The following is a 22,712-nucleotide window of genomic DNA, read 5'->3' on the forward strand; positions in this document are numbered from 1 at the left end:
TATAGAATACTGGCTAATTGCAAGTGGTGTTGATGGGGGGTGGCGGGGGGCGGGGGGGGGGGGGGGGGGATTTTTCAGGTAGGTATCCCTTAGACATAGTCTGGAATAACCAAAAACTGAAACACAGTTCAGATTGATAAAAGTGCTGAAATCCTAAGGCAAAGTAACATGCTTACATGAGAAACATAACTAACTTGCTTGTTCAAGAGCTTTTTGAATAGCAGAATCTTTCTTCTCTCAGTTTAAAGTTCAGTTTTAGAAGAATAACGGAACTTCATTCATTGTATGATATGAAATAAGCTTACTAGCTCAAGTTCGTTTGTAAGCTCACAGAAGAATATATAAAACCATCACCACTAAACATCTAACAAAACTCGCAGGCACAGAGATGTAAAATTAATCACACTCAATATATATTCTTGAGTGCGACAAGGGGAACCAGTTGGAATGAAGAAATTTTCCACCGGTGCTTTAGTTGTTTTATTGATAAAGGCAGAATTTCTGGTTCATGAAACAACTAAATGCATAACAGCACAGATGTGAACATGTAAGAATAGCAGGGCTTGACCCTCTGCTACTACAGGGAGTTCATCACAGACATAAAGGCTTGTGATCCAAGCTCTGAATTCCTCAGCCTAGGAAATGGTCTTCTCTGTGCGAGCGTACCTTCAGGTTGTAGACCGCTGGGGCCGATGAACATACCACGACAGCAACACACGTTACAGGAGCAAATACCTTACAATGTAATTACATTAAATACCTTAATATGTAATTCTTACAGGAGATAAAAACTCCCATAACAGCCTGGGCTTCATATTTAAATACAAAAAAAAAAACCAAAACCAAATGTGATTTATAATCATATGCTTAGAGTGTATAAACATAACTGCCTTAAGAAGTCATTGCACACACACTTTTATGCAACTCACTCATTCAGTGCTCAACTTGCAACACATTTTTAGTATGGATGTTTTTGTGATTCTTTAAATAACATAAAACCAGCAAGTTACCTAGACAGCAATATCATGCAATACTTCGACACAGAAATATGTCTCAACTACTATCAGCATGAAAGAGTAAAAAAAAGCAGAAAAGACCAAAAAAAAAAAAAAAAAGAAGGAACAAAACTTATTTAAGTAGCCAGAATGCTTTTTGATTATCTGTTTGCATTCTGTACCAAAACCCAGTCACAAATAAGCAGAAGTAATATAGAAGTTGGGGCTTACCAGTTAAAATCTATGTTAGATATCTGATTAACAGAACAACATATGTCAGATAATTAATAAAACTGCCAATAAAACCAGTAAAGAAATAACTGCTGAAATACAAAACGTATTCTGAGAAAATTTTCCGCCTGGTGTTTCGGTCACGGAATAAATTGGTATTTCTGTATGAAGAATCACACTGTGAAGTATCCTAATCACTTCTGGTCTTTCCTACATGTAGGCCAGCACTTACATCTACTCTAAAATAGACACTACTACTCTTGAATATGGCACTGAAAAAGGCAACTATCTGAGTAAGAATGGTTTGTAGCAAACAGATACCAAACGAAGGAAAAACAGTCTCTCTTTTTCCATTCCACCCCTCCTCACAGAATCAAAGGGTTGGATACGATTCTTACATTCTTGACAGATAAGATTAGCTAATGACAAGCTTTGGATTCATCTAGTAAATCCAGCAAAGAATATACAAGGAAACGTATAGAAAAAAGGCTGCTGTTGGCAAATTTGAAAGCTTCGAGTTCTTTCAGATCAGAACTTGCAGAAAATCAATTTATACATGATTTTTTATTTTTCTTTTAAAACAACTCTGCAGTCAGATCAAGTCAAGCTTACCATCTGCTGCAGATAGAAATACAGCTATATTCAAGAATCACATTATAAAACTTCTTTGTAAACTTTACATGCAAGCTGTTCTTGTCAGAACTAAAGTCATTGTGATAATGCACCTTAATATTCAATCAGGCTTTAAATAAAGAGTGACAAAAGTCCACACAAGGATGACAAGCTGTTCTACAGTAAATATTTTTGTATTTTTTGAGAAGGGGCTTATGGCGGTTTAGGACATATTCCATCAGGCATTTCAGTCTAAACTACTTACAGAGTAATAAAACCAAGATAAAAATCCCTGTTCTAAAATCCTCACCAAAATTTAGTTTTTAAATCAACTTGATCCTATTCCTATTCCTATTTAATTATGCTTTTACTTCATCATTTGCTTGAAAACTTTTCCCAGCCGGTGGCTGTTATAGAGTGGAAGACTTTTAGCACTCTGTATTTTAAGCAAGGCTTTATTCCCAAGTGATGCTGAATGTATCTATGGAAGAGAAAAAGCAAATGCAATGTAATTTTTCCATTATAGCTGACCCTCTAAAGCAGAGTAAAAATTCTTCCACTTTTTAATGTAATTAAACTTGTTAAAGCCATTTCCAATATTCCTGCAACTGAAGGGATACAGTATAAAAAAACCTTGAAAGTTCCTCTTCCATGTACTCTACTTAGAAACACAATTTACAGAAAAGCAGAGGCAAAAGAAAACATTATGACAGGTAGGGATAAAATTATTTTTTTCATTTTCGATTCCATTTTGAGAAGTTAAGAGGCACATGTTGCAATTAATGTAGTTAACTACTTACTACAAGTTCATTACACATTACTGTTTTTGTTATAGCAACTACACAAGTAACTCAATACACCAGTGAAAAACCAGTTTATAAAACACCTGAATGAAACAGATACACCATATGCCATCACAGACAAGCACACATCATATAAAATAAATCCTAATGCAGATAAATAATCTTACCCTGACGTTGGATCAACAGCTATGGCCTTAGGGTTATTGAGATCCAGCTCGATGAGGGTAATGCACACTGATCCGTTCTGGTTGCAAACGAAGATCCTGTCACTGACGTGATCCACAAAGTAAAAATTTCCAGTGATCCAGTCAATTGCTATTTGCTGTACATCTGCCAAAAAAAAAAAGAAAAAAAAAAGAAAGAAAAAAAGGCTCAGAAGTGCAATTGTAATACAAATAACTGAATTGCTGGCTCCTTCACCAAGAAGATGCTCTACTCAGTTAAAAAGCTCTAGCTGTTTTTACGTGTATTATATGGTATATAATAAGGATTCTCAACACACAAATATTGGTTGGAGAGAATTTTTTCTCTTTAAGTACAAAAGTCTGATTGCAACTTCAAGGGCGTGAAAGATACATATTTGTTTGTAGTTCTCTTAAGTATGTGAAAGTTAATCATTGTGAATTTTTTAATGGTATATTCAGAAGCAACATGACTGCACGATGGTGCATCAGTGAAACAGGGGTCCAAAACGCTGGCGGTTGCAGATGGCAGTGGGAAGGCAGCCTCTGAAGCCATTCAAGTTCTGAAGTTAGCGTTCTAGGATGTCTGTTACACCATGGGGATGCTACACGGATAAAGCTTATAAAAGTTTATTAGTTATGCTTAAAGGGGACTAAAACCAGATTATAAATACTTCACAGAAATTAAAAAAAAAACCTGTGAGTAGATAAAACCATTGTATGTAGTAGCAGACATGTGTGCATGCATGCACTTTCATTTAAATTATGGGGGTTTTTTGTAGTTCTGAGAAAACTGGATGCTGCCAGATTTCTGATTCAACTGCCACAATAAGTAGCATTAAAGTCCCTGTCTACATGATACTTGTATAGAGGCATTTCTTAACAATGAGGCCGGGAGTTTTCCTGCTCGGGATGCTCAGGTAGCTTCACACCTACCTTACACAAGTGTTTTAAAACAGTCAGTTCTTTTTCTTGTGGGATCCTGCAACCACTTTTTGTAAATGCCTTCTAAATCCTGCATTTTTCTTACAAGTCAACCTAACTGTCCATACATAGTCTTACTGTTACAGTGAGCAAAAGTATAAAGAAGCACAAAGCACATAACTTTATCAATTTCATTTAACTAAGATTCTTTACTTCCTATTCTTGTTGACAGTATTGTATGATACCACTCTGTAAGACACAGTCAGTTATTCTTAAATTAAGAATAACTCAATTACTATATTTCCTGTTAAAAGTTTTCAATGATAAATATTCTTCTTTTTTTATTATTTAGAGAAATATATATTCATTATAGTACAGTGGTTTCAAAATACTGCTAACATAAGTTGCAATTCTTTCATGATGAGAAAAACCAGATGGGATAAAATACCATCTCACATAGTAGCTTTTTTTTTGGTTACTTTCAGTTTTCTGTATTTCTATTACCCTTAAGAAGTTGAATTTTTAGGGTTTTTTTCCACACTCCAGCAAGAAACTATTGCTACCATCACCTACATGTGCATTGGAGAATATAAAGTAAACTTGATTCAGAAAAAAAATTGTAGTCGTTAAGTTTTTGACAATAACTGAGGGCTTATGATTCATGCATTTGCTAAATACTTAAAACAGACATGGAGACTCATGCGTTGTCCTTCAAAGTGCAGGTAACATAAACAAGATTTACTCAATAAAATATCATGTATTCCATCTCAGCCATCCCATTACACAGTTCACTGCTGTCTCTTCTATCTCAGATTTCTCCCCTTCTGCTATTTATTTTCCTTTTAAGTCAAAGCGAATATTATGCCGCTTCCCTTCTGATACCTCCTATTACAAAGATCTGCTGAGCCAGAATAAAGAAATGCTCCATTTAGTCCAGTATCCAACCTCCAGAGGAGGCCAATGTCAGGTACACTACGAGACATATGCGAGCGCTAACATACTTTAGACAATAGGGAGGAAAAGGTTTTTTTTCTCCTTGTCCAAACAAAATATAGGACATGGTTTTAAAAATATCAGAAAAACACTCTGTCCCTCTGGAAATCAGTAATAGTTCAAGCATTTTCAATGTGTCTGCTTTCCATTTTCAGAAGTTAGATTCGTAGAATTAAAGGTTTATGGCTCACTGATTCAATGAGACTTCTGAAAATTGAAGATAGGCTTCCCTGTAATAGAAGCATTTCTGAAAATATTATTTATAAAGGATGAAAGTTACAAAAGGGATTCAATTTTAAATATTTGTAGAAATAAAATTCCTGCAGTGAGAGCTCCGGAAGACTGCTATACATTGGGAAGAGGGTGAAAAGGAACAAGCTTAAGTAGCAGCCCACTGGAGGAGGGTACTGTTTTCTTCTAACCTGTGGGAAAAGTACCTATTTTTACCTAAATGTGATATACACCTGAAAGGCATGTCACACACAGATTATTAGATCTGTTAATATAACAATACTGACATTTATAAAATGTTGGCTCTATTCTTTCCTTAGTTATTCATTAATGTATCACAAGAAATGGCACTAACCAGGGTTTTTTATATGGAAAAGAAGGACAATTAATTGCAGGTCATATTAGGGATAACCATTTGCATCACACAGTTAAAATGGAGGCTGCTCAGCAATCCAGGCAAGTGAGGCATCCAGAAGTAATTTCACACCATAACCTTGGTGTCAAAGACTTCAAAAACGATCGGTAGCTCTTAACACCTATTTATCGGATCTCCCTTCCGCAGCAGGTTGTCTTTGGGAAGGGCACGGAGGTCCCAGCAGCACCGGCTGTTTGAGAGACTTAGGCTCATTACGACTGCTTTCCTTGTAAAGCTGTTCATTACAAAGCATGCTATGCTTCAAGACTTAATCATAGAATTTCCAGAAAAAGCAGCACATCAATTCCTATTTTTCTTCAGAAGTCTACTGCATGAAATGGAAGAGAGATCGCCCACTATGCAAAAAACACTTCTCTCAAAAATAGACCTTCTGGGGCAGTACATCACTGTAATCGAGTAATTAGCCTGGACACCCAACGCACAGGAGCGTTTGCATTTAACAGTTGCAAATACATTGTGTATTTTAGGTACCACTGATCTGGTGGGGGTTTTGTCTTCTTTGTACCACGCGCTCTGAGGTGCACTGGACATATGCGGTTTCTCACAAGAGAAGTTTATGAAGAATTGTCCAAGTCCATTCCTCCATAAAATTATATTCTACATGAAAAATCCACTTAGTTAGCAGATAACAGGTTTTATGAATCAAACTTTTAATCTCTATGGTTTTGCTAGCAGCTGTGCATTAAGCTGCTTTGAATGGCTCTCCAGTTCTCACACAAGTTCAATGCACTGTACACCATGGAGATAAGGTTTTGGTTGCACTGCAGACTTCTAAAATATATATAACTGCTAGTACTCAAGAAGTTACTGAATTAATTTCATGCCTATTTCTGGACTCCTATATTAAAACCCAATACGTACAGATGTCTAGACCACTCACAACTTTAAAGTAATTAATCTTTTTTTCTTTCATTCAGTTTCAGAAATCTCTAAAAAGAAATACCTCACGTGGAAAACACAGATGTTTATTCTGAGCAATCTTGTATATATTTTTGAGGTTTTCCTATATTAATAATAGTTTCCTTGGAATATTTCTGCCAAATGTGATCATCCTTCCTTTATTACTTTCTAAAAACTAGGATTTCCTCTTAAGGACTTCATAAAGAATAGTTAAGACATCATACAGTCTAAATTCTACTCTAGTTAATGACATTATGTAGACCATGGGCACAAGCAAAAGTGTGGCTAGAAGTATACTTTTCCTGGTTTTTTAAACACACAAATATTATTATACCTTTAGAGAAAATAGCAATTTTACACGAGAGTGGCTAAATCTTCAAAGGGCACTGGGAATATATGTTTTATGGCCAAAATATAGTTTATGAAACTCAGAGTCATATTGAATGACTGTCTTTTTTCACTTTAATTTCCAAACATATAACTTGTACTGTACGCATTACTACATTTATTTCAATTTCAAATCAAGACTTGCACAAGAAGACTTCAGTTAACAGGAGAGAAGGAAAAGCAGCGTCGTATTCTTGTATTTATACTGCCGTTGTAATCGCGATTCAGCACATATACTGCCTATTAAAATCAATATTATATTAACAGATTTCATTTTTTCCAGACGTTAGAGAAAGACTAGAAACACAAAAATTAGTAATCTTTCTCCATTTATACACTTCAGTAAAAGTATCTCTTGTTTTTAATGTGAGAAATGATCTAAGCAAACTACTTGGTGGAACTCATAGGAGTTGGAGTCTTTTTTAGAAACTTCTGAGTGAACTGGGGAATGATTTTGGATTAAATATAATGAAAACTAAAAATGCTCATTGCACTCCCATATGCTTTGGTTAATAATGAAAGAGATAGACAACCTCCCTCTATTTTAAGGGAAAGACCTTAGCTTCTACTGCCTTATATACTTAAAATTTTCCTTGCTCTGAACGTGACTGCAATGAGGACTGCCTAAAGGAACTCAGAAATCTACTCAAGACTCAAGATGTAACAATTTCATCAACAGTTACTATGGAAAATAAGAATCATGGTTTGCTCTTGCTTTTCGGGCATGGTTTTGGACTTTTTTTTTTTTAATATATATATACAGCAATTCAGTATTCATTTCTTGCTTGCAGTTTCCCAAAATTAATGTATATATTTGAAAATGCTTAAAAATAATCTGTGTTTTTCTCACAAAAAATTTTTTTTTTTCTTTTGCGAAAGTTGATCTTAAAGGAAGAATTATTTTGATCTACCCAAAAAGCTAAAAAACCCCAAAACCCAACCCCAAAAAATACTAAGTTTTTTTTTTTCCATAACCCATATATATACACCTCTTTCGAATGAATGTAATATTCAAACTTCCGCACAGGAATTTCATGCTGTATTCTGGGCTTGCCTGGGGGAGATGAGAGAAGGGGAAGTGGTTTAAAAAGTGGTGGTTTTATCTTTAATAAAAGAGCGTGGGCGGGCAGGTACCCTGACTCCCCATGAACGCAGCCTCGAAACCACAGTTGCGGGGAGGGAACCATTTGCTACTCTTACTGCGCCAAAACATCAAGTGTTTATTTTACAGAAATCTTTCCGCTTTGCAAAGAGCAGCTCAGTGTTGTCGCGGGTAGTCAGGTCTGCTAAGAGTCACTTGTTTAATTTATTCTATTATACAAGCACGGCGGTTTTGAGGACTGTGCAACAGTTTGGACGGTTGGCCATATGCTAGGGGAATAGACGCTTTGGAGAAGCAAGAGAGGATCGCTGTAATAAAACTTTCAGGAGCTTAACATTTCTGTAACGAGCATCCTAACACATGGAAGATGTCAGTGTAGTCCCCAGCGGTCGTGCAATATAGGAGCGCGATGGTGGTGCTGCTCAAGAGCCTCGTGCCGGGAAGAGTCACCTTCGGATCCCCGTTTCCCCAAAGGCCAGGAGAAGAGATCTGCAGATCTCCTGGGCATGTTCGCACCCGCTTACTCTACATTCTGTTATGTCAATAGCTGTTTGCCTCCTGGGCTCGCCTTCATAAACCAGCCTGGAGTAACTAAGGGTTTGCTTCACTGTATTTTGACTAGGGAAGCATCTCCTGCTTCCTGCTGAGTCAAAAGAGGTGAGACAGAAACCAAGGTTGAAAAAAGATGAATCTGGAAGCCAAACCCATAAAAAATGAGATAAGAGAAAAAATAAGTGAAAATGGGACAACGTATTTGAGACATTGTGCCTTTCCCTCTGTTTTCTCAACCTTCAGGGTGTATTTTTTTCCACATATACGCATTTTATTTCTGCACGACTCAAAAGCTGCTTTCATTTTTTGATTGAAAGCTGAGATTTTAGCAGGTGAGGCTTTGAGAACTGTTTAAGGTAGACAAATAATAAAAGTGCCAGACATGGCCAGACTTGCTTAGTTTAATTTAATATCTATTTAGAAAAAAAAAGAGATAAAATTATCTATTTATAAAGGAACAAAGTTTATTCCAAAGAACAATAGCAACCAACTTGGGGATAGGCTTTTTGCCTCTACCTGTGTAAAAAGCCAAGTTTTGAATATCAAGACAAATGGTAGCAAGCCTTTCTTTTTCTAAAATAGCCAGTAATTGTCAGAGCAGGAAAATAGCATTTAAAACACGCATAAATGACAGGCTGTGAAGTCTTGCAGAAGCATTGCTTTTGCTGTGCCTCTCTTCTGAGAGTAACGTTCCTAATCAGCAGCCCAGACAACCTCATACTGACACTGTGGCTTGGGAAAGTTAAGCTGGCATAGATTTTTCTGTGCCCCTTCTGCTGACAGCAATTTGCCATAATTATGTCTGCAAAGCCATTTACAAAATATGATTTTTATTAAAAATGTCACTATTCAATAACTTAAACACACTGGTGTCTAAACTTTTAACAGCCATGTCCTGAGTGATTATTGCATATGTTTAAAAATGAAAAATCAAATGAAAAAATCCGTCTTTTTCAAATGACTCATCCTCAAATGTCTGATTCCTTTGAATTAAATCGGCCTTCTCAGATACTGTTTGTAAGGAGTATAATGCAAAACCTAGAACATACTAAATTTAAAGAAGCACTTTAAAGCATCCAGACTTCCAAGTTCCTCAAAAGAAAAGAAACTTTTTCCTCTTGTTTGCCCAGTAACATAATTTATATTTCAATAAATTGGGTTGCGGTCAAAAATACAGTTGGTATTCTTCCAACCCTACAGGATATTAGAAGATACTGCTTTAAAAACCTATAAATGCGAACATTTAGACAATAGCAGTTTCCCCAAGCTGAAGAGTTTTCAAAAATATGAACCTAATCTAAATATTATGAATACTTAATGAAAGCATCCTGATAGCTCATGAAGACACCTAGTCTCTCAGAGACGTAGTCTATCCAGTCACTTAGAGATTCAAGGATTCAGCTTCCAACTAGGTACAGAAAAGAACACATTTAGGCATTTATTGCGTATGGGCATTTTTCTTTCTGTTTAAAATCAGACTTTTAGCCTTCTACTGGATGCAGCCCACCTATCAAGAAGAGAAGATCCAACACCTGAAATTTCACATGATTTAGGAGGATTTAAAATTAGCAGTTCCATACCTTCCAGAAGACTCCATGAAGGCCTACAAGATCCCTGCCAGTCCTCACATCTATGAATTGGTGTCTGAGCACCGATGACACGATCCGGTCACAGAAGCCAGTTTTGGGGCCTCTTAAGCAGACCTGCAGATAGCTACGCAAGTTTGCTGCTCAGCTCAAAATACAGTTTTGGCCCACCGGTGGCCCTGTTCTACCTTTCCCTTGCCTTGCAACAGTCCCGTTGTAAACTTTTGCTATTTCTACAAAAGTTAGACTTTTCAGTTTTTCTACGGCTTAGTTTCTTAGGCCGCTATGAGACACATAACTACAGATGGAAGCCAGGCAACGGAGTGTTATTAAGACAGGCACGCCATAGTACGTTGGCTGAGGTTGAACATTGAGCAGGTACTGAGAGAGAAACGCGGGTTTAACAATAATCTTCTTCCTCCCATTGGGAACCCTGGGATCTACAGAACAATAACAACAAAAAATCACACCTTCCTCTTCTAACAAATCCCTCTGTTTACAGAGCATTCTGAGGAAATGTGATGATGGCGGACCCCAGGTGTGCTTAGGTCTGTGCCTTTGCCAGGAATTTTAAAGCAGGGTAGCAAAATCTGGTCCTAAATTTTTTAGCGTATTTCTTCTTTTACTCGTGTTATAGAATGATTCTACCACACAATGCATCAAGTTTCTGGAGTAAGTAAAATGAGTGAAATTTGCTATTACTGGGTCTTGAGTCACAGAGTTGGCTGTGATGCCAACAGATTAAATGAGTAAGGAAAAAGTGTGAATCAATGAAATAAGGGCCTTATGAATGACCCTATCTTTTAATCCTGAGTGTTAAGATTTTTATAAGGAGTGAATTTTCTGACATCAATCTCATGTCAGAAACAAGTAAGAATAATTGAAAACCATAACATTTCTAATTTCTGCATTACTGAGTTTCGAACATATTGCCCAGTGATTGTAAACTTGTAATGGGGTCCCAGTAGCCTGCATACATACTGAACAATAAAGACAGATTTATAGAGGTACATAGCTATAACGGTCTCTTTTTTTTTTTTTTTTAACTGCACATTCAAAAGCTTCTTATAAATCTGCTGAGACTGTAAATCAAACCCAGTTATTTACTTCAAAGCAGTTAAGCCATCCACTGTTAAAATTAAAGCATAATTCAGCCGCAATAGGCATCCCATCAAGCATGTGGACTAAGAGAACTGCTGCGGGAAAAACGACGCGGCTATACTAGGCTGTAACGCTTGCCTCGTTTAACCACCTTCCATCAAAGGCAAAAGTGTACAACCTTCCACCTTCCTAGGACTGCCTGCTGCACATATTATGAACTTCATAAACCATCGTCACACAAAAATAAGGTTACTTAAACATTTTCCCATAAAGACGCTAAGTAGTGGATTATTACAATTTTAAAGATATGTCAGTAAAATATGGAGTTACTTTTGCAATACAAAGTCTTTAAGGAAAATGACTTCCAGAGAAAGTTTGAACAGTTTAACACCAGAGGTAGGCAATGGTGCTTTAAGGAACGCTTTTGGGGGGATAATGTAGAAGTAAATTATCTTTGTCGGCTCTTAAAAAAAGGGTTAGGGATCAAAGGAAACTCTTATTGCACGCTTTTTGTAGAAGGTAGCATTTGTCAGACAACACTGGTTCACAGGATCTGGAGTATGCTGTTGTTTCTTGCAGGTAAAATGCAGGTCATAATTTTGTAGGATAATTTCATTTTGAGCTCACTATATCTGCTATTAGCAATTTACGGTCTAGACAATATGAATATGCAGTACATGACATGACCTAGTGCTACAAATCAATCTGTTTCTTTCCCCCAAAGGGCATTATTACATTCAGTTTTAATCAGAAGGTAATACTGACCATAGAATATTTCATTCTGATATATAGATATATTCATATTGGGCACAAAAGTCTTTATCTTCATCTCAAACATATTATGGGAAAAGGAGAAGACATTACACTTTCCAAAAAATTTTATTGCTAAAATAAATTTTATTACAGAACTTGTTTATAATGTAATTGAAATCTGCATACCGAGTCCAATTTAAATCCAGCTTGAGAATTACAACTTAGAGGATACTAGAAAATTTAAAAATATCTTCAATAATAAAAACTATAACCTGCACAGTTAGCAAACATATACCTTATTGTTCCACATAATATCTCTGAAACAAAACCGTATCATGTATTTTACTAGATGAGATAGCCTCTTTTTGTAGGGTTGCTAAGGAAAGAAAAAGAAATTGCTGCTTCTATTAAAGGACATTAAGCTGTTTTCTCCATCTTTTTTCCCTCCCTTTAACAGAGGAATCACTGTCACCACCTGATGCTATCAGCACACTTGTTCTGCAAAACACTCAAAACCACTGTACAGCCCCCACTAATGTCACTTCCCTCATATTATAGTTTGAGCAAAACAAACAAATAAAACCCTTCACGACTGTGAATCCTGACTGCCAACTGACTATAACAAATGCATACTCATGCAATCACTACCTCACCCTCCCTTTCTTCCTATCTGTTCTTTTCTTTTTTTCATATATTTGTTACATCCTTTCAATATCAGAATAGTAATCTTTGAGCAGAGGACTGTTATTTATTATATGTGACCTGACCAACAAAGCAGGCAATTGCCCAGACTGAAAATAAAGGCATTGTTGATGCACTTAAAAAAAAAAGGAAGGTTTTTTTTTTATTGCTAACTTATTTCCAGTAATGCAAGAAATAATTAAAAAAAAAACAAAAACATGGGTTTAGAGTTATGCATTAATTATTTTTCTATCCATTTTCAAGCAGATGTCAGGACACTGCTTTTTTTTTTTTTTAATTTCTATCATCATCACTATAGTGGTGGGATCCAAGTACTGGTCTACCTGAGCATTACCTTAAAATGGAATACCACCGTAGATTCCATTAAAAAGTCTCATAAACCAGTCAAATAGCTGCTGCTTCCAGTAATATGGCTCGAACTCAATGCTCTTATATTTGCAGAACCTGAACTTTGCTTTCAGAAAGCTTCCAGCCCTTTCCAAAACTAGCCACTTCAGAAAGATATGAGGCCATAATCCCCCCTCTTCTCAACCACAGTAGTATTGTGTACTTTGTGCTAACTACTTCTACCTTGTGTATCCCCTATCATTTTAGCATTTCAGTTTTTAAACCTCACAGCATCCCTATGCCATATGGAAATACTGTTATTCTCATTTTACATTTAGAGGGGAAAAGACAAGATTACTTGCTAAATGTCATCCTGTAAGTCTCGGGAAAAACAGTGGTCTCCTGACTATCAGCATATTGCATTTCTTCCTAAATCACTCCTCCTTTCATGTAAACGGTAAAATGAATTTGTCCTAACACTTGCAAAGAAACACAGAGGAGAGACATGAATATGCATTGCATCCTCCTCCAGGTCCCCTCTGCAGGGTATGCTCTTGTCTTCCTTGTAGTCATATCTTTTGCCTACCCTAATGTTAAATTACTTCTGCGATGAGTGATCCCCCAGGCAGCAAGATACATGGTGTTAATGCTCTCTGTCGATAAGAGCGGAGCAGGAGCGCAGCACCGGGTGCTGCCCAGGCTCTGCCTTCGCCTTACCCAGCATCCTTCCAGCCGCAGCTGGCTCTGCCTTGCAGGAGGCTCTCCAGACAACTTGACAGTTCACGCAGAAGTGTATTTCAATTCTTTTCAAGGCAGCTATCTTCAATTTTTTTTTTTTGCTCAGTCTACTTTATGAAAGAATAATTGTCTGTCCAAGTATATGTTTGCAAAAGGAAAAAAAAAAACAAAACTCAAACTGTGACCAATTATTTTGGAAGATACAGAACATGGATTGCAGTGCATTCACAGACTGTTATAAAATATGTTTTCCCACTACTTCATCTTACTTGAGGTGCCTTTTCCCAATGGGTTAATTTCTGAAGCTAATGCAGTGGTTATGACTATGGAAAACAAATCTGAATTTTGCAACCAGTTGAATAGACTCAATCAATGACTAACCACTATATCCTCCGAAGAGTCTCAAAATGAAAATACGTATTTTCAGTGTATTCATAACTAGAAGAGAAACAGTACTGATCTTTTTAAACCCATCATACTTAGCTCCTTATAGATAAATAGAAAAATACTCCCCCATATTAAAAAATTGAATCATATGCTTAAGTGAAATAGCAACAAACGACACGCAAGCAAGTCCAAAAATGCCAAAAAGAGCAAGAGTGTCTGGAACTGCAAATTGTGGCAGGTATCCCCACACACTCCTCAATCAGCTCATTATTTTTGCTTATATAGTGTGACAGAGATTTTACGCAATTACACATGCAAAGACTATCCAAACTTTATCATCAGCTCGAGAACTGTCATGGTAAATGCCTAACCCAACACATCAAACTGCAGCTGTTCTGTGACATGTTGATAAAATGCAGGGCTTCAGCTTTGCGCAAACAGACCAACCTTTTTGCATATTCTGTCCTTCTCTTCTCATTTAATTACTTACAATGATTAAAACACTTCTTTCCAAAGCTAAGAAATTTATATAGCTTGAGCCTGACTTTAGCAAAAGTGATTTACTCTGCTTAAAAGTTTTGTTACGTGTAATTTTTCAATTTCAGAATGAGTGCTTAACTAAAACCACTGTTAAAAATGTTAAAGCAAAAGCAAGATTTTATTTTATTCAACCTAACTGACAAATAGTGAGAAGGATAGGATTTCTTCTTCCATTTTATTTATTTCATAATGCTGATATGATCCATAAGGTTTTCAGCATTTCAAGTTCCACTCCAAAGCTGAAGTCAAAAGAAAGTTTTAAATCAAATTTGCTTAATTCTAAGTAGAAATCCACAATGTAAATTTTGTGGATTGAGAAGACAAAAATATTTCTATGAACTGGAGATAATACTTTTTGAGCTAGTCATTGCTTCTGCCATTCAAAGCAGCTAAAACCTGAAAAAAAGCAATCATATATTAAACCCCCAAATCAGATGGTGGTTTTAATTTGTCATGTCCACCACAGTGTAAATAATAATCACAGTTTTATCAACTTTTGCAAACATGCAATTCCCCTTTCTGTAAGGGCTCCTGATAAAGTACCAAGTAAAGAGCAAGCCCTTTATTTTATTCTGACGCATACAAACTCTTTGGGGTGTCTCCATCACAGACTACAGTTCAGCTCAGAAATACCCAGGCTGTAGTGAGTACGGAAAGCAGACTAGCCCAGAGCCTGAAGTGGTATAGCTTACAGAATTTCTTAAAAACCAGTGACAAAGATGCTGCAAATGTTTTTAAGTTTATCAGACACATAGCTTCTGATTTCAGATTTACTTGGATTAATGCAATTTCTATTAAAGCATGAACTTTATTTACCCTTTTCCCTGTAGCAGTACAAAGCATTAGATCAAAATATTACTTGCAAAACACAATTAGTAGAGGCCACAAGCTAGATCACAACTTGCAATACTTGTGTTTTTATTCTAATACTCTTTTCACTGCATAAGATATGTAAGCAGATTTTTTTTCTTCCTGTTCCTTCCGCCAAAACATACAGCAGGCAGAGTTTTTTTGTATTGCTACGCACCTGACATCAAAGGGCAAAGTCATAGTACATGTGATTAAGCCTGGGCAAATACTAACAGGGGTTGTGCCAGTTGCCTATCGGCCACTTCACTGATGTCCTCTAGACTCAGTTCTGTATGTAGCAGGTACAGCACAGTGCGTTCCTAAAACTTCTCAGGCTCTTTGCTGAAAACATACTGTCTCCTTATGGTTTTAGCTACTGGATAAATCTCTATCTGGGATGGACTTTGGTCCGTAATTGCTCAAGTGGTTCATTTTTGATATCAAAATATGGTACCACTTATGATGTTGGATGTAAACAAACAGTATTTTGGGTTCGATAGTTTTTCTTATGTCCCCTTCTTTCCTATAAAGATAAAAGTATTTTTGAAGAAGCCACAGACTTTTCTTTTTTAATATTTTTACAATGTTGGTGCAACTTGCGTTCTATGATTTGTGTCTCAGAGAAAAGTCTTTAGGAGGCAGACGAACTAATTTTAATCACATGACTCAAAGTGCATTATGTAAAAAGAAAGGTTTCTCGACTTCTTCAGTTGACTTTAGTGGGGTTTTTTTGATGATGTCTGAATGAAAAAATTGCATTAATAAATTAATATCTGGAAGTAAATGGCAAATTTGCTGTCAATTAGTCTAATTGAAGCAAACTTGATTAGCATTGTATGTGACATGAATTTACAAATATCTCCACTTAAGAAGAAAACCACTAGCTACATCATGGAAAATGTGAAATTTATAAATAAAATAATAAAGTTCCAGTGGAAAATGAAAAAAAGTTCATGCATATATAATTAGTCGATGGTATCTAATACTAAAATATTAATCAGATATTTTAGTGCCATTGAAGAAAGTTTCTAAGAGTGTGCACTTGAAGCCTCACGTTCATAACAAACCTTACTGAAATGAGCAGGTTACAACTATACGTCTCCTGTATATCTTCTATATACATCTTTCTTAGAAGGAAGGCAGAAGACAAGCTTCTGTGAATACTGAGGACATCTCAAGAGCCTGAAAGCTGTAGCATAAATAATAGAGGACTTTTAACAATTGCTGTAGCTAGACAGTTGCTTAGATCCTACCTGGGATCAAAATGGGGTAGAAGTTTTGCTTGTAAAAGGCAACACCATTCTGTTCTTGTTTCACTTGCAGCATGTTACCAAAAAAAAAAAGGACTTTCTGGTTTCAGCAGACAGCAAAAAAGCCTACTGTACCAGTGCTGGAATCAGAGGAATGAGGGATCATCTTTCCTGATCTCCAAGAAGGCTGTGCTATGCAAATGTCTGTGTCTCCCTGGATGTTTGCCCATTATTGAAGTCCACAATGGATTTACAGAAGCAGAACAAGTTTGGTTTTTGTGAAAATCATACGACAAAGAATAGTTCCAGTGGCTACCAAGTAAAAACCAAAGTGAAGCCAACACGGTGCATATGGATGTCAAAGGCTTATGGGAAAATGTTCATCTAATCCCATAAAACATGCATTATTTAATTCCACATTTCAGAAAAAAAAAATTACTCGTGGGTTTTGGGGTTTTTTTTAACCAATATTTCATTATTCTTGTATCTGGGGATGTAAATGCATTTGTAAAATATTCACTACAAAATTGTGCATTTTATATTTGTGGCAACCTAGTTATCTATACATTAGATCTTTATAGTCCCCACAATTATTTTATTCTATCATCAAAACCTTGTTAACAAAATACAGATGTTAGTGTTTTATGAGCAGTATAATAATACTGGAGAGTCCCTCAGTATGCCTGATAAAGATAAATTTACATGGTTACTGATACTATGACTAAGTGTCCACTTTTTATTTACAAAATCCTTCTGCTACTGTGGGAGGTGGCTTGCTTGCTCTTGGATTTGCTCCCTGGTGCTCCTTTTCTATCAAGGAGAGTTTGGGATGTAAGAAGGCACAAACAATACAGTTATGCCCCACTGTTAGGATAATAGTGAAGCTAATTAAGATGGAAGTCCAAAAATGGACAGCTAGGAAGCTGACAAATGTGGGAAAAGGGAATCTGACAATGCTGCGGTGAGAATAAGGACATGAAGAGATGCAGGCTTTGCAGAGACAGCATTCAGGAGACTGTCCCAGGCAGAGCCTAGGACTTCAGAGGAGGGGGTTGTTGGGGGGGAAAGCAATCAAAAATTTGCACAGAGAAATGCCATTGAGATAAGACATTTTATTTTCTGTACTCAGCCTGAGAATGAAACTGTCCAGGGCATGACTATTGCAAAGTATGTAAAAAGAAAATAGCCAGCACACTAGCTTTGCTAAAAACAGAAGCAGGGTTTTGACTGATGTCAGTGAAAGATCAATTGTGGAAGCTGGGTAAGTAACAAAGCTTGAAGAAATAGTAGTATTGTATCTTTGAATGACTGAACAATTCCACTCTTGGCAATTAACAAGCAGTTAACAAATAGCTCTTGTGTCAAAAAGGATTAAGTGCAGGTAACCTAAGGTGGAGGGAAATGCCACCAATTCAGAGCATCTGCCATGGAAGCCTGTGCCTCAAAATGACATAATGCAATGTTACAGGGACACTATTCAAGCCGGTAGCATAATCCTCAAGTCAAGTTGAACGGACTGTATCCAAAAGGTGCACCAAAAGCAGACAGATCCTTCACAGCTAAAATTTAGAAGCTCCTAATATATGCAAGGCCCTCTTAGGATCTCTGTTATACAGATTATATCTTAACTTTTGTGCAAACACCATCAAGCATTGAGATATACACCCGAATATATGAATGCTGTTCATAAAAAAGATAATGGATTTGCAATACCTACTATGGTCAAAGGATGAGATCCAACTGATCGTGGTTGTTGGAACAGAAAGGCTGAATGAAGAGATATGAATTACCCTTACTCTTCTAGTAAACCCGCTGATCATCAAAAAGACAATGTATAACCAATAATCAGAAAAGACTAGCCGGGAGCTAAAGATAGAAGCACACTGATAAAAGGAAGTTTCTGTACAGGCCTAAGTCTCCAAAGGAGTCTTGTCATTAGAGGGGGGCAGAAAAACTGTACGTAAAAGGACAATGAACAGATAGCATCATTTCCTGCGCTAAATAAAAGTCCATACTGCAACAACAAAGCACCTCATCAAGGCTGTATCAAATATTGAATCACAAGTTCTGTAAGTCCGGGTACACCAGAATGAGGAATAAATGTATGGACAGATGCAAAGATCACGCAAAGAAAGCATTTACCATATCAGGCCATGGGGTATGAAGGACATCCAACTAAATATTTGGACTTGTGGCTGCTCTGAAGGGGAATAGCTAAAAGCACATGGAAATTAAAACAAAATGGAAACATGGCAACATATGAAAATCACAAGAGATACTCAGGAAGACATGAGGACAGACTCAGAAAAGATGTAGTCTTCCACATATGACAGTGATGGACCCATGTAACTACCTAAGATGGAGGCCAAAGCTGGTTCCCTGTTAAGCATCACCAAGTTCCACAGCAGTGGTCTGTGCTGGAACCTGTGTGGGATAACATTCCCAAGTTACCTGGAAGATGACATGAATAACAAGGTGATAAAGTCCAATAACGAAAATAAGGTTTCCAGAATAGTAAAGAGGAGGGTCAGTTTTGAAGAACTGCAGGACCTCCGGAGGCTGAGTGACTGAACAGTAAAAGGAGATGGGAAATTCAAGCTGAATAAACATGAAATTCATGAGAAAAGTATCCTAGTTTTCTGTATTTAATGATGGCTCTGTGTAGAGCACTTAAGAATGAGATATTGACACTACAAAAAAAAAGCAAAAAAACCCCTACCTTTGGACAAAGTAAGAAAGGTCACTATGCCAGAAACAGCATTTGCCCAGTCTTCCCAGAAATGCAAGAACAGCAATGCAAGATCAGCCAGCTCTCTAGGAGTGCCAAGTGGGCACCATATACAGGACAATTATGCTGTGATATTTCTTTAGAATCCTCTTCTCACATCCCATTCTAGCTCTCATTACTGTATCAGATGCTCTGAACACTACTAAAGTGCCATGTGAGGTGTAAATGACCTTTGTCATGAAGGCTTCTCATTTCTGTTCATCTTCTAGGAGGTCTGCAAGCACGGGCTGTCTATCACAGAAGAGAAAAGAAAAATCACATTCTACAACTATATTGACAGCCTATAATGCCTGTCTGGAGACAAGCTCGGGGCCGAGCGTATGTAGGAATAAACACCTCCCCCTAGATCTTCACAGTTGTTCTCCTGACTAAGCTAAACTTTGCTTTGATTTCTCATGAATATTCACAGGAACTTCACAGGAAGGTTGCTGACAGAAGCACTGTCTCTAGCACTTAGTGTTTCCTTCAATGATTGAGCCTTATCAATGCCAAGCTAAATGACTATAGCTATTCTGAACACAGCACTAGTAGTTGTGGATAATCACTGCTAGGAAGTTTTTGGGTCAGGGGATAGGGAGGCAATTAGGGGGACCAAAAGCAGGGAAGAAAACAGGAATATAACCAAACAGACACTGTTGGATCCTGGTAAAATACTCTGGGCTCCCTGTCTGATCATGTTCACAGCAACCATATCCAAAAATTGGGAAAGCCAAAAAGTCAGCTTTGGTTTGCGCTTGTGAGGGCAAGGAGAAGGTGCTGGGTTACAACCTTGGAGTGACTCTTCCCCTGTGCTGTGGTCCGGAAGGCTGGGGAAGGCAGCTAGATTAAAACAGAATTAGTATGGAGGAAGCAAGAGGTTTCTTTTCATCCAGATCGGTCCTGTACAAGCACATCTGCCCACAGAAAAGCCTGTGTGCCTTCCAAGGTGAGGTGGGATCAACTGTCTGGAGGTATAAAACACCACAAGGTGGCAAACCTAAACAAAAGCATTCCAGGATTTGTACTGGTGTACCCTGATAACTGAATGCCAAGAAAACCTGAATCAAATACCAGCCAAGCAGAAAATATCATGCTTTGAAACATCATCCCAAAAGAGATTTTGTTATATTCTGCAGAAAAATAGTGGCTAAAACCCAGGCTGTGCTGCCTGGTGCTTGTTTGAAGAGCATGTAAGGTGCTTGGTACTTGTAACGATGAAGATGCAAAATGCCTATTAAAATGAAGAAGGAGATTCTGTCATCCAGAAGGTGCTGCTCTTGCCACCTGCCCACTCCAACACACAAAAGCATTAGTATAAGATTGCACATCATGGCTTTGAAAGGGCAGAAAACTGTGAGAGATTTTCCACATTCATGCCATTCAAAAGAATTTTTGCTCGTTTGGTCCTAGAGGTAGCACTTAACATAAATGATTGTTCCTGAAAGTCTTCCTGTACTAACTGGAAGCGGACTGTGAGCTAGTGTAAAGTGTCACGGAGCATGTCCGTTATTATGGGCAGGGGTTGCACAAGCCTCCCTTACAAGAGAATCTTCCCTGAAAACCTATTTGGCTCCGACGCTTTCTGCATGAATCCTTCCAAGAGGAGATTTTCCAGCTTCTCTTCCAAAAACTTCTAGGTCTTAAAAAGACAAAGACGAAACACCCTGCCAATGTCTAACATGTTACCATGCCTACAGAAACCTGTCGTTATTTAAAAGGCTAAAACTATCAAACAAAACCTATCCATGATATAATAAATCCTACAAGCCTGAAACTAGCTTAATAACTAAGCACAGGGAATGTCATCACTGGAGTTGCATCCCGTTCCCCCGCAGCAAGCAACACCCGAGCGTGGAATCAACCTCTCTGCCTTCTGTACCCTCATGCAGAATAAGGTACAGCTGCAGACCAAGTTAACACTGCTCTTCAGAGGAATCCGGCTGTATCCATCTGGGACACATACACCCCAAAATGAAGTCATATTGGACTGTCTTTTGAGGGAGAATGCTAGATACCAAAGGACCCTAATTTCTTTTCTTCTGTGAATCCAAAGCTTATGCTTACTACCTGGAGCTGGTACTGTATGACCTATCATGAAAACAAAGTCATTTTCATAGTCCCTGCTTTCCTAAATGTCATCTTTCGTCTTAAAATATGATCTACATTCTTTATTCCTAACTACAAGACTTACTTGCCTTCAATACAACAAACACTTTGAATAAGTCCACTTCAAGCAGTCCCAATCACTTTGTATAACTGACTTTTCTACCACTTTTTGTGTCATATGCAGATAAGATGTTTTCTTCCACTAATAAAAAGAACAGATTAGAAGACTGGGATAAAAAAAAAAAAAAAAATCCACAAACACTGCTAAGAACACTTTTTCTTTTTTTTTTTCCTAATATTTTTAGGAATATCCTCTTTCCGATTACACATAAAGACAAAAAAAGTTTCCTATGAAGGACGGACCTTCCATTTTTATGTGAATAACTCCATGGGCATGAGCATTTATTTGGCTTGAGCTGCCAGAGAACACAATTACACTTGAAAATGCTCAGGCTGAAATTCTTGACAAGGAGTTAAAAATGAATTAATTTGCCTCATTAGATGTAGTGCTGTACGATGAAGAGAAATAGCAGAAGTCATCTGATGGGTAACAGAAGGTGGAGGGAAGAAAAGGAAGAATTTAAAATTAAAACTCGATTTCACAGTAGCCACAAAATGACCTATACATGTGTGGAGGCATATATAATAGATACAGTAACATGAGACTCCTGCCATGTCCTTGCAGGCAAAACTCCAGGTATATGTCTGGAAGGGAAGATACTAATCAGGCGGATAATTTCTGCATTGAGTACTGGGGGAAAAAAAAACCAACCAACAAATCTGCAACAGCTGAGTTCTGATTGAACCTTTGGAAGTTATTATTCCCATAAAGAGCAGCATGTTGTCCGTGCTGTCTCATGCCTCGGACGCCCCAGTGAAGCAGTCTGTGGAGACCGTTCACCGCCGGGCTGGGAGCAGGAGTGGGACAAAAGCAGCTTTCACACTACTTGTCCCTCTTCGGAAGCATGCCCAGACCATGGGGATTGACACTGCTCCGTTGCATCAACCACAGAAGAGCGTCTGTGGATGTGTGTGCCTAGGAAAAAACACCACCACAGTGAAATCTGCTCGATTTTGTCAGTCAGATCGCCAAGCCTGACCCCAAGCAATGTTTCACTAAGTCTCCAAGCACTATTGCCCAAATCAAAATTAAACAAGGATTTGGAACAAGCCTCTGCAGTCGATTCACGTCTGTGGGAATTTCTATTCTTCATTTAAACAAGACTGAACGATTACAGTGAAGTTTCAGAAAAATATT

General features: G+C 37.5%; 1 protein-coding gene across 1 annotated transcript in view; it reads right to left on the reverse strand.

The window, feature by feature from the left end:
- Nucleotides 1-22,712, reverse strand: part of LRP1B (low density lipoprotein receptor-related protein 1B) — a 582,545-nt gene that overhangs the window by 341,290 nt on the left and 218,543 nt on the right. The window contains exon 7 of the mRNA XM_010575228.1: nucleotides 2,809-2,971. Coding sequence (XP_010573530.1) covers nucleotides 2,809-2,971 — 163 coding nt within the window. The remainder of the gene's footprint in view (nucleotides 1-2,808; nucleotides 2,972-22,712) is intronic.

The sequence above is a fragment of the Haliaeetus leucocephalus genome, unplaced genomic scaffold (assembly GCF_000737465.1).
Source record: "Haliaeetus leucocephalus isolate CR32 unplaced genomic scaffold, Haliaeetus_leucocephalus-4.0 Scaffold451, whole genome shotgun sequence".
In the NCBI taxonomy this organism is placed as follows: Eukaryota; Metazoa; Chordata; class Aves; order Accipitriformes; family Accipitridae; genus Haliaeetus; species Haliaeetus leucocephalus.